General features: G+C 28.5%; 1 protein-coding gene and 1 pseudogene across 6 annotated transcripts in view; one reads left to right on the forward strand and one right to left on the reverse strand.

Annotated features, from left to right (window-relative positions):
• The window catches only part of LOC149877800 (uncharacterized), a 171477-nt gene that overhangs the window by 150837 nt on the left and 7176 nt on the right, over positions 1 to 13464 (forward strand). For 2 of the 6 annotated variants that reach the window (XM_090074204.1, XM_090074205.1), the window contains exons 1-3: positions 4733 to 4853; positions 8973 to 9014; positions 9283 to 9515. In XM_090074204.1, coding sequence (XP_089930330.1) covers positions 4805 to 4853; positions 8973 to 9014; positions 9283 to 9515 — 324 coding nt within the window. In that variant the 5' untranslated portion in view covers positions 4733 to 4804. Of the gene's footprint in view, positions 1 to 4732; positions 4854 to 8972; positions 9015 to 9282; positions 9516 to 11568; positions 11765 to 11865; positions 11965 to 12248; positions 13412 to 13464 lie in introns of those variants that run through there. The other 4 variants (XM_090074199.1, XM_090074198.1, XM_090074203.1 and 1 more) reach the window with 3 other exon arrangements.
• LOC149877809 (uncharacterized) lies at positions 6543 to 7490 on the reverse strand (annotated as a pseudogene).

The following is a 13464-nucleotide window of genomic DNA, read 5'->3' on the forward strand; positions in this document are numbered from 1 at the left end:
GAATTCTGTGAACAGCAGCATGATAGTTACTTTGACAAAATCTCCAAAAGTATGAACACTGTTTATCTTCAACGTTGTGGTGCACACACCCTTCAACTTGCTGTCACCGATGCAATGAAAGAATCGGAAATCAAAGTAATACTTGAGCGTACTCGTAAAGCTGCAAAAGCTTATCGTGCTCCAATTGCTATAGATATTTGCAAAATTACAAGACCTTTTAAAGTAATTTTCTAAACTTTTTATACAAACTAATAAATATGTTTATTTGTTATATTTCAAGAATAAAACATGTTTTATAATATAGTTGGCAAATATAGAAAATGTAACTAGATGCTCGAGTACATTTAAAATGCTTAAGCGTCTCTTAGAATTACGTGATGTTGTTAAAGAGCTGGAAGGAAAATATCCAAAAGGGAGTTTTGCAGTGCAGCCATATCAGTTGAAACAAATAAAGGAATTACAAAGTATTCTTGAAAAACCTGCTATTGCTATTCAAATCTTTCAGTTTGAGGATCTCACGCCAGGACACTTTGTCTATGTTTGGGAACTGTTAAAATAAGAGGGTGATTTTAAGAAATCTGTTTTTGCTAAACCCATAAAACACTCTATGGAAACTAGGGAAGCAATCCTAATGAGTAATCCTTTATTCTGTGCAGCGGTATTTGCAGACTTACACTATCAATGTCTTCTAAACGAAGAACAACAGGTATTTTTTCTGATCATTTATTTAGTGAGAACGTTTTTTATTTTTTCTGATCATTTATTTAGTGAGAACGTTTTTTAAACTTTGATCAAAAGATTTTACTTTTGATTACTTTGATTAGAAATTGAAAATAAATTTATTATTTTAGAGTTTTTTAAAGCAAATTTATTTTGCTATCTTTTTAAAAATTTTAGATAGTTGCTGAGAACACTCTCTGGTTGGTTCAAAAAAAGATTAATAAGCAAAAGTTTGATTTTCATAAATTGGAGGGAGATTGTGAAACTTTTTCTACCGTGAGTTTGGATGAGAAAATGAAAGGCTTGTCTCCGAAAAAGAAAATTTTTAAGAGAATGGAGCAGGCAAGAAAAAAAAAAAGAGTCAGCAATCTGATCAAGGATCTATTCAGAACATTGGGATTGAGGAGAGAGAATTTAAAGGCGCACTTCGAAGTCTACCTAAACTAGCGCACGACCTTTTGAAACAAAAAGGAAACCTTGATGTGCAAAAAACCTCTGGAAGAAAAAGAGTTTTTCGATTCGATTATACAATCATCGTGCGAAATTGTCACAGCGCTTTCAATGACGTAAGTTAGTGTTGAGCGGGTGTTTTCAGCACTCAAATTTCTGACACCAGACCAAAGAAGCCATATGACATTGGATCTTATTGAGATGATTTGGTATTTGTTAGGACAAATAACGAATACATTTGACTTGTTTGAAATTTAATTTTGGGTTTGAAATACAATGATAATAAAGCAAAAAATTGATATTGATAGAATATTTTATTTTCCTTTTTGCCCAAAACCATTTTTTACAATATAAATATGAGGTAGTAATGGATTCACATTTTAAAAATGAGGGTTGGATAAAAACTAATAGGTGTAGTTTTTATGCAACTTGGGAAACAAGCCTAAATATTTTTAATTTTCATTCAAAATTTAAATTTAACTTATTAGGTCAAAGATGAAAAATAGTTTAATATAGAGCCGGAGCCAAGCCGGGAGCCAGACATTTCTTTGGAGCCGGAGCCGGAGCCGAGCCGTGAAAAAAACTTGCGGCTCCACAAGCCTGGTTATAACTAACAACAAATTCATATACAATTGATTGATCCATCAGATAAAGATTTTTAAGAACTAGTTCATAATGACTTTTCCCAGACAAAAATTTTCTTACCAGTCCAAACAGTGCATCAAATGATACAACTAATGTACCAGACTCCCAAAAATTTACTATACACAAATATTTAAAATGTAACTTTGAAAAGTATTCAAAATATTTAAATTAATAATTTTGTAACAAGAAACAACAAACATTCACTTTAAAAAAGTGAATGTTTGTTGTATAGGACATAGAGAAAATGAATTTTAACTGAAGCGATTCATGAAGTTGAAGCTGATCAATAGTTTGTTTTAAGAATACAAATATATTCCCATTCTCACCAATATTATCTAAGTTTTCTGCAACCTAAAAAGATTAAAAAAACATCGTTTTTTTAAATACATAATCTGTATTATGTGGTTTTTCCTGTTTTAGAATTGTAATATATTACATAATTTAGTTTTAAAGATTTTAAAAAGTAAGCGTTAAAAAACTTTGTTAAAGTGAATGCATTTTCATTAAATTCAAATTAAAAAACTCATACGAGAAAGTACATAGAATAATAGTTAAACCAGGGGCGTGTACAGGAATTTTTTTGGGTAAGTCGCAGTTTTAACCCCCCCCCCCCCCAAAAAAAAAAAAAAAAAAAGTTAAATTTTAGCATCCCCCTCCCCCCCCTTCCTCATTCACAAACGCATATATGAGGTAAGACGGCTTAGCAATCGCCCGATATTTTATCGCACATGATGCTAACCATTATCAAACATCATCGCTTCGCACGCTATCTATTTTTAGAAGAAAATGATGATAACCATAGTCAGCACCAACGCTTAACAATTACACACGACCTATTCTTATATGAAGCAAAAAAAAATTGTTGAAAAACTGTCTAAACTTTATGTTTAAGAAATGTTTAATAAATACTCACTAAACAGGGTGTATGTACTGAGGGAAGTCCAAATTTTATTTTTAATGTTTAAAACCCTTTCTTTCTTTTTATATTTTTTAAAATGCAAGTAATTAAAAAGATACACAGCTTTGTATAAAATAGTTGGGGATGTCCATTGATATATTTTAATATATGCTTGTTGTTAATTACAGTCTTCTCCTCCTGATGATAAATATCAATAGAATTTGACTAAAACTTTACTCAGGGTGTAATTGAAAAGGGAAGTCCGGAATTTGTTCTCTAAGAAATAATTACTTTTATTTTTTTTAAATTAACAAAAGAAAATATTTAAAAAATGAAGTACCTTATAACTTAATAAAAAAAGGTATGTCCATTCAAGTTTCTTATTAATTTGTTTAAGTCAAAAATTAAAACAACCTCCGTTTAAATATATAAATCGTTTTTTTTTTTTTTTAATAAACTTTAGACCGTTCTTGATTTGAAAATCACTATGCGCGAGGTTAGAATTATTTAATTCTATCTCCTATTTTAAAAGTTGGGAGAAAATGAGTTATTAATTTTAGTAAGTAATGATTACTTCTAAAATGCGCTCTATTTTACAAGTTTTTTTCTAATTTGTTTAAACATAAATTATTTAAAGCATAAGTTATTATTTCTTTAAAAATTAAGACTAAGTATTTAAATAATACTTAGTCTTAATTTTTAAAGAAATTTACTTTAAGAAAAAAATCAAAAACTTTCTCCCAACATTTAAACTTGGAGATAGAACAAAATAATTCTAACTTGGCGTATAATAAAATACTAAACCGTAAATCTAACTGTTATCCCGGATTAATAACTTCTTACCATCCGTTCGAACAGTTAACCTTGTATAGTTTGCTTAATTATTGCTTTAGTTTATTATAATTATTCGCTCTGTTTGCTTTTATCTACCGACGCATCATATTTACTTAACGAAATATTGAAGTTGTGAAAAAATATGTATATATACATATTTTGGGTATGTCCAGCGACGTAGCAGACATCCCCTAGACACGCCCCTGAGTTATGTACTGAATCAAAATCTTCAAAAAAGATAAAAATTCAGAAAATCTGCAAAATAAGATCAAATAAACTTGTACTCAAAAATTTTACGTTAATGTCGTAAGATGCGCAATTAATTTAGGCATAAGAAAATGCTCATCTTTTTGTTTTATCGAAAACATGCATAAAGAAAGAAATATATATATGGCAAGATCGCGTCAAATAAAAAACTATAACACACAATCATTGAATAAATTTACGAAAGGACTGGTTGGAGTTCATGCATTCACCAAATATGGAGAGTTTGCTAAGTATAAAGGCACAAATCTAGCACGAATTTACTTAACAAACTCAGTAAAAATGATATGCAGTTTACGTTTGTTGCTTGAAGATTTATGAGTAAATATGAAAAAAATTTCTCGATAGTTTTTTATACAACAGTTAAAAAATACGGGCTTATTGTTCCCCAGTTCGTGCTCTCTTTTACCACCTCCCTTTTCCGATCGCGCCGTATTAAGGTTGGTTAAATTGGTTGTTTCTAGCAATATGAGTTTGAATTAAAACTTCAAATTAGAAAAATGCTTTTAGAAATATAAGGTGGGCTCATTAAGTAACAAAGCATTAAGGAAGGTTACAGTAACAAGTTTACAGTAACAAGTTTTTTTCAACTTTTAGAGATGTTTATGGAATTTCATTAAAAATAAACAATCATTAGCATTATTAAACTTTATTCAAGTTTCAAAAATGTTTGCGAATCTTTTAAAAGATATTTATTGATGAATTACTAATACTAAAATTATGTAACATATAATAATTAGAGCCTAAACAGAGACTATTTCATTATTTATGTCTTCGCTGTTAAATGCTGAGAAGAGAAAGAATCCTTAAGTTTATCATGGTAGAAATCCCGCTTAGAAATACTCAATACGGGTTTTTTGATTCGAATGAAAATATATGTGGTATTGTTATTGGTTTATTAAACTTTAACAGACTCAAAAATTTCTTTCAGGAAAAATATTTGTAATTAACACTTAAAAGTAAAATTTAATAAGAATCTTTTTAATTTCAACAATGTTTGAAGTAATAAATTATTTTTTCTCAGTGTTCGCTATTTATTGTGGTAAGTAGTAAAGCTTCAATTTTTTTAAATATTTATTTGTATATACAGTTCCATGGTTTGAGCCACCCTTCACCGTGCCATTTTTTAATTACAAATCATCGTTTCTGAGTTGAGTTGATACCACTTCTTTAATTTAAACACGCACAAGTTAAAAAACTGGGAGAAAACAGTTTCCATGTTATCGCGTTTTTCAACGAATAAACAAACAAAATCCAGAGCTAGAAATTATGCTAAACTAAAAAATTGAGTTCTCCATAAAAAAAGATAAAAAGCATATTTACTTAATAAATAAATAGAAAAAAAAAAAAGGAACATTTACTAAATAAAGAGGCTTTTTAACATCTCGGCTATGGCTCAGTCTTACGCACGGCCGGTACCAAAATTCGCTTAATTACTTTAATTATTTAGTAAAACTTCAAAGAACTGAGTTTAATAATCAAGTTTTTCATTTTTGCCATTAAAAAATCTAAATCTCATTAAAAGAAATTAGAATTTCTTATGGTGAGATTATATATATTTTTATATATAAATATATTTAAAAATATATAAATAAATTTAAAAACCTGATGAATATATTTAAAAACCTGTTTTCACTACAGGTAAAAGGACCTCAGAATGCAGTGGGACCTCAGAATGTCAGGTTTGAATTAAACCAACATAGAACTCAATTTTTTTAATTAAATTCTAAAAGCGTTGAATAATCTGATTAAAGAATATAATGTTAAATCATAAACAAAAAAATATTTCATAAAATCCTTACAAAATAATCTAAATAACGAAAACGTTGAAAATAGTCTATAAGCAATAAACTTATTTTTTTAAAATAATTTTAAATATTTCAATCCCTTCTGAAAATAAGTTTGCGGAACCTTATCAGAAATGTTGCCTTAAGACTCCAAAAACAGTGCTAAAAAGATGCGTGCGCAGAATAAATCCAATTTTCTTAAAATCGCATTTTTAAATACCTAGCATTTTGAGGTGCTGCACCTAACGTTTTGAGGTACCAAATCAAAAACTATATAACAAACTTAAGTTATTACTTTTTATCATTTTTTTTTTTATACCAATAATCAACTTAAAAAAAATGTAATGAACAAAAAGTATAAAAATAAGATCCAGGTAAAAACTTTAATTCAAAAAGAGGCGAATAGAGAACGCTAGGTTGTGTTCTAGATAAAATCAGTTATAGGAATGAAGTTTTCAATGTTATCTTCATCAGACTCAAAGTGAAGGCATTTTTTGGGTCCTATTTCACAAAAGGGTTTGATCATATTTGGTTTTAAGCCTGTTTTACCTCGGCATGATGCTATACTACATGTAGATTTCAAAACATTATGGCAACACGAGCATTCTCGAAGTTTATTTGTTGCGCAAACATTCTTTCCACATGTACACTCTTCCTTACTTTTATAGAATGCCTCAATTTGTTGTTGTAGCTTGGATTTCCTTTCTTTATTTGCTTTCTCCTTTTTGGCTTTGTCTTCCTTGATTAAAGAAACCGTTTCCAATATTTTTTTCCCCTCCATTGAGCCGTGAACCTGGGAAACTCTAACATTTTTTTTTTTTCAATTTAGGTGTTACTTTGGTTACAGGCAACAAGTTAGGTATTTCTTCCAGTGATATTGATTTATCAGATATTGTTTAAAAAGCTTCCATGGCACTTTCGTATTTATGTTTCCAATATCTTGCTTAGCCACAGCGAACATCTTTTGGAGATGAAACTGTTACTGCTGTTGATATATGATCTTTTTCGGTATTTTCATGAATACACAGCTCAGCTAGTAAAAATTTATCTTCCTGCATCCACTTAACACTAAGTCCTTCGCTTGAAATGCCAACTTTTTTATCTGCATTTATGATTGTTTGTTTTGGTGCCCACTCTTGCCATAACTCTGCAAGTATATTCATGAAATTTTCTCTGTTAATTGTCATAAACGGAGAATAAAGTACAGATTTAGTACTTCTGTACTCAGAGTACAATTTCTGATTGATTTAATCAAGGAGCTGGGTAACGCCAGTTGTATCAGGTGGAGTGATGAAAAGTCTAATATTTTTACTTCTTAGGAATGTAAATACATCACTGTCAAATCTTGAAGAGTGACCATCTGATAGGACAAAAACAGGCCGTTTTATATTGTTTTTTTCTAAAAATTGGTCAAACATTTGGTATACACTTAGAAGTGAACTGTGATCCTGACTTCCACTCTCATTTGTGGAGATTAGAAGATTTGGAATACGTATAATTGCTTCTTTTGGAGCCATGTGGGCACTAATCCCTTTTCCCTTGAATATGATTTGGCGCATTGCTATATCTCCTCCAAAGGAAACAAAAGTATGTATAGTTACGCACTCTCTATTTTCTCTTATCATCTTTTGACAACTTTCCCCTCTTCCAGCATACACTAAACCATTTGGAGTACCATTAACTCCATAGTTTACAAACTGGGGAGTTTCATCATGATTGTAAATTCTAGTGGTATCTATATATCCCTGCCATACACCTGTTTCTAATTGATTTGCATCAATGAAGATATGACATTCTATAAGTTCTTCAGCTAATTCGTTGAGGTGTTTACATGCCATTACTGTTGTGGAATTAAGGGCACGATTTATGGATACAGTTCCTTGTCTCTTTTTGGTTATGTACTTTTGATATTTTGCATCCCAACGCTTCTAAAAAGACTTGCTAAGCTTCTTTGTTCGAAGTGCTCGTTGAGCATTGGTGATAGCTTAGTGATCTGACGTCCACGAAGGTTTCTACAGGCTTGCTTTCTTACTTTCAAAACATTCAACATTATCCTTGTCAACTTCGACTTGTTCAAACCTTGGAGGCACCTAAATATATTATTGAAATAATAATACAAGAAAACTAAATAGTATAAGTTTAGTTTTCTTAATAAACAATATTAAAAAACCAGGATTTTATTACAGTTTATAAAAAAAATGTTTAATTTCTCAATTATGTAGATATTACCTATTCTTGTTTCTTATATAAGAGACTAACGACTCTTCTTCATCTTTTGTAAAAATTGAACAATATTCCTTCTCGTTTCCAGTTACAATGACATCATCAATTCGTTTATTAATTGTTTTAAGATCTTTAATTAGTGGAAATTTTCCTGAATTTATTTCGGCCCAACCACGTTTATTGTTGATTCGGCACCACTCAACTGCTTCCTCTAACTGCTTACTTTTCATCATTATGACATCTCTTAGAACATTGCATCTTGATTTGCATGTTGGTTTAATTCTAAAGGACTTTCCCATTTCTTATTTATTTTTTACTGAAAGGAATATCAAAACACACTTTTGTACTTGCACTTTCTTTAGTAAACGCACTTTAGTTTAATTAATTTATTTTTTCAATAGCAAACAAAGAAAACACACTAAAATGTGTTTTGAATCAGGTTTCGTGACAAAACTATAAGCAGAATATTCATTTCATAATGTTGAGAAGAAACTGAATACAAACAACTTTTTTTTTTTTTTATGTTAATTAGCATTCATTAACCAAGCGTTTTGAGATGCCTTAACCTAGCATTGTGTAGTGGAATGCAAAAAGTATAAAAGATAAGTTAACGAAACATTTAAAAATATATTCAGCATTAAAAATAAATAATATATGCAGAAATTCATGATAAACTAAACAATATTGGCAACAATACTACCTATTATTAAACCTGACATTCTGAGGTCCCTAACGAAAAAAGCATGTCCTAAATATTTATCTAAAGGCATATGAAAATTGTATTAAAAACTACTAAACTTTTTTGGTAATCTAGCAGGAGTATTTTTTCAACTCTCAAAAGGAAAAACAAATTATATGCTCAAATATTTGGGGCTAAGCTAAATCTTTAAAAACACCTAACATTTTGAGATCCCTTTACCTGTAAAGCCTTACTTAAAATAAACCTAAACTTTATTCCGAAAGCTTCATGCTCAATAGAGTTTTTAGCATATCTGTTTTTGGGTAAATAATTTTATTACAGAAATAAAACGCGATACATCTAAACAAAAAAATTTTCAAATTCAAGTTTGTTCGGAATATATTTTTATTTTTTCTGTTTAATTTATGCAACGTCTTTCATAAAAGGTACTATTACAAGTTACTATTATTAGGTACAGTTGCAAACACAAATTGGGAATACCTTCATTTTATATGTAAGTGTCTAATAAATGCTAATTTTCTGCCTGTTGGCAAAACAAGATGCTTAAATAAATTAAGTTAACAAAAAAAGAAATTTATTAATGGTGTTTATTTGTAAAAATTATATTTACTTTTTTAATTATGATATTTTATTCTATTTCAGACGGAATGGTCTCACCACAAGTTTTTAATTGCGAAATTTTTAATTCCTAAATTTAAATATTAAATTCCTAAACTTTTAATTCCTAAATTTAAATATTAAGATCAAATTTTTTTCAGAAGGGAACAGCACTAGTTCAGTATTTTTTATTGACAATATTAACAACCCCACAAGTTACTCAAAGAGGATGTTGATTAAAAATTTCTTATACAGTCTTAATCCAATAAGAACCAGCTTCACAAGTAGAATTTCCCCAAGAAATAATGATAGTCGAACTGTGAATTCACTCCTTAAAATATTCGTTGGAAATGGAGTTGAAAAGGAATTTGAGAATTCTTGCACAATCATTACTAAGGTAATATTATTATGTTTTCAGCAAGCCAATCAAAATCTCATTAAAAGTAACAGATAAATTCTGTGTAATGAAAAAAAAAAAAAAAAAACGGGTTCACAAGTTAAATTATATATAAAAATTGTGAGACACCAGATTTTAATAAATTTTTAATTAAAGATTTTTAGTAACTTCGCAAGTTAAATAAACAGTTTTGTAGGTGTTAGCGTACCTACTCCACAAGTAGATTTCAACGAAATTTTCAAATATTTCTTAAGAAGAATGTTGAAAAACTTTTATAATTAAATCTAATTTTTTAACTGCGACATTAAAAAATAAGAATTTTTTTCAAGACATTTTTTCGAGGTAGATGCAAAAATGTTTACAAATATGGCGTCAGAATTGAAAAATCAGATACTACTTTTAGTTTAGACAACTTTCTATGGATTTTTAAGGAATTTCACTTTTGAAAAAAGTTCAATTGTTTCCGAATGACGATAATAAGGATTTAGTGAGACAAGTTTATTTTTATTTGGCATGAATTTATTTTAATACTTATAAAAATAAATTTTGTGGTTTTAATCGAATACTAATTCTGTACAGTTTAAAATAATGAAACAAAATAACGTAAGGTTTGCAATTGCGCATTTTTTTCTTGAATCTTAAACCATTTATGTCTAAATATACAAAAAAAATTTCTAAAAAAAGAATTGAATTAGAATTGAAAAAGTCTGGCATTTTAAAAGACGGAGTTTCCGCTTTTATTCTCTTTTTTTTTTTAAAGAATTGTTGTATTTGTTATAAGTTTTAGGAATTTCTTTTTAGCTAATAGGAATATAATTAAAGTTGATATTTTGCGATAGTATTTTGGGATTGTGCAATAGGTTGCCGATGATTCAGTAGAAAGCAATCACATCCAATGGGTTGCCTTGGTTTTAACCACCTCTAGGTCAATTTCGGTTAAACTAACTCCTTTTACAATTTTGCGACCAGCAAAAAACTGTTCTCTGGTTTGTTCTTTTTCAAATAATTTCACCAAGTGAGTAAATGCATTATAAGACTTCAGAACCGATATAAATAAATCTTGCTGATAAGCATAACGAATAACTGTAAATATAACAATTTTAATTACTTATAATAATTATATATAACAATTATAACAACCTGCTAGATTAGCATACTTAAATTTAACATTAATGTAACTTTAAAATTTTTTGTTAAATTTTAGCTAAATGTTATTTTAAATAAAGCAACTTTTTTTTTTTTTAATATTTTAATAAAAACAAATTACGATATTTTATTTTGCCTTATAGTCATTTTGAAAACAGCTTGTCTAACATCGTTCTTTATAACTTTAGTAACAGTAATTCTACTTTAGTAAAGTAATTCTATCTTAACTTTCAACTGAGGCCCGATACCCAGTGTGTTGCTGACCTCGAAAATGTAGTTATATTACAACCACGAGTTAGTTTTCAACAACGTCTTGTAGGATGATTTGAGCATTGTTCCAACAGTAACTTAAAAGAAACCATACATCATGATTTATGTAAGAAAGATCTCAATTGTATTTATTGTTAGCTTTTGATGGTACTTTATCACTCATCACTTTTATTAAAATTTTGTGCTGAACAAATCTTTTGAAGCAATAAAATCCTCAGAAATCCTTTGAATCTAATGAAATGTTGGTGTTGGTATCAAAAAATATTGAAAGATATAAAGAAACACGAATAAATAGTAATTAAATATTAAGAAATCTAAATAAGTATTAAGAACTGTAAATAAATAAAAAATAGTTATAAACAGATATTAGCACGTAAAATGATATAAACAAACTTTAACAAACATTTACAAATATTCATAAGTATTAACAAAATATTAATGAAGATTACATTTTTTACTTTATTTATTGAACAAAAGCGATTTAAACTCTTTTTGAAAAAAACTGTTTTGTTTTAATTTATTTACAACAACTTGCAAACTTTGGGCAAGTTTTTTTTTTTCTCTCTTTCTACTTTTTTTTTTATTACTTTTTATTTACATTTAGCTAATGACATGTTACTTACATTTTCATTTCCAGCTACCCAAACTTTATATTGATGCTATATTGCAGTTTACCCTGTTATTTGATATTAATGTAACAAATGCACGTGTTGTAAATGCAATTTTGACAGCTAAGGCTGGTATAATTGGTAACGAGTTTATAAACGATGCAACCAAGTTGGCATTTAAGAAATTTAATTTCCAAAAGTCACATGAGAAGTTCCAGAGTAAAGGTGCTAAAGCAATATTTAAGTTTATTTCATGTAAGTAAAAGAGGCCGTATATGTAAACACGTTTCTTTTTTATTCCAAAAATAAAAATTGCTTTATGTTAGATATTACGAGCATTTATCCCAGCTGGAGTTTAATAATAAAAACGGAACTGTGCTTGACACTGCCCTTCACCAGTATATCGGCAAAGCTATTTTAGTTAGGTAAAAGATTTTCTTTAAAACTTGTTTTTTCTGTTTTATTTAGATAGGTTTTCAAAAATGCAGAAGCATTGCTAAATAATTTAAAGTATTCAATGAAACTTATATATATATATATATATATATATATATATATATATATATATATATATATATATATATATATAAATACATATATATATATATATATATGTATTATATATATATATATATATATATATATATATATATATATATATATATATATATATATATATATATATATACACTTAACTTTTTTTTTCTAGTATGATGTTAATAAGCCCTTTAACAGTGTTGAATATGCCTCACATACTCTTATGACTTTCACTCCTGAGGAAAATACCTGTATAAAAATTATTGCATTTGTTATTTTTACATTTATACATATTATTTTTACTATTATAAATCATTTTAAAGACCTGTTTGTTCATCATTGTAAAGACCTATTAGTACATAGAGTGAAGGAACTGAGTTTTCGTAACGCAGCTTGCTAATTAAATACTCGGAAAAATTGCGCAACGTGTGCAAACGCGGTTTTAAGAAAGCTGAAGCGCAATACCAGCGCTGTTTTAGTGCGATCTCAACTCAGTTCTATTGTTTAAAAAAAAAGGAAACTATGCTGACATAATTTCAGCCCCTGAAAATGTTTGATGACATCAATTAATTTCATTACCAGGGCACATGGGACTGAAAGGTGTTAAAAATTTCAAGACCCCACTTTTTTATTATATAAAAATAACCTGTTTTAGATTAGCAAACTTGTTTGCTGTAACTCGTGGAAAAGAAGATTCATTAGTAATGGTTATTTAAATATTACCCGGGGTGATTTTCTACTTAACTATTCTAATGTTTTCAAGGGCTCAAACAACTTGTGTAAAAATGTTGTAATACGTAAAATCTTCAAAAATCTTTTAAAATGCGAAATTTAAGAATGTAAGTTGTTAAAATGATTGAAGAATTTGCAAAATAGTCGCAAAGTTCTCATTCACATATTTTGCTTTTTATTTTCGTTCACATTTTTTGGCTTTTTTCGCATTATTAAACTCGCATAAAAATCAGAAATTATATTTTTAAACTTTCATAAAACCAAATTAAAAGAAAAAAAAGGGAAAGAAAAAGCTTTTTAAGTGTCATGTTTAACAAAAAGCAAAAAAGAAAATTTTATTTGTGCTCAAAATCTATTTGTGCAGTATTTTGCATTTTCGTAGCGCAGACGCATGTTTGCGCGACCTTACATCTAAAGTTGAACAAGGCTTCTGCTGGTCCATCGCTTAAAAATGTACTTAACTTTGCAAATTGGTAAAGAGAGCGCAAAAGTATCCCATACGTAGGTGTATAAACCAACACCCCCTGTTTACTGTTTGTAATAACTACGAGGCGCAAATTTTTGTTTTAAACACCTGGAATCATTAGCCGGCACAACTCAAAAGAAAACACTAACACAAAAATATATAGTATAATATAATATATAATATAAAATAA

This window comes from Hydra viridissima, unplaced genomic scaffold, assembly GCF_058129835.1.
Source record: "Hydra viridissima isolate aposymbiotic clone 2 unplaced genomic scaffold, HvirCarnegie_v1 scaffold_16, whole genome shotgun sequence".
In the NCBI taxonomy this organism is placed as follows: Eukaryota; Metazoa; Cnidaria; class Hydrozoa; order Anthoathecata; family Hydridae; genus Hydra; species Hydra viridissima.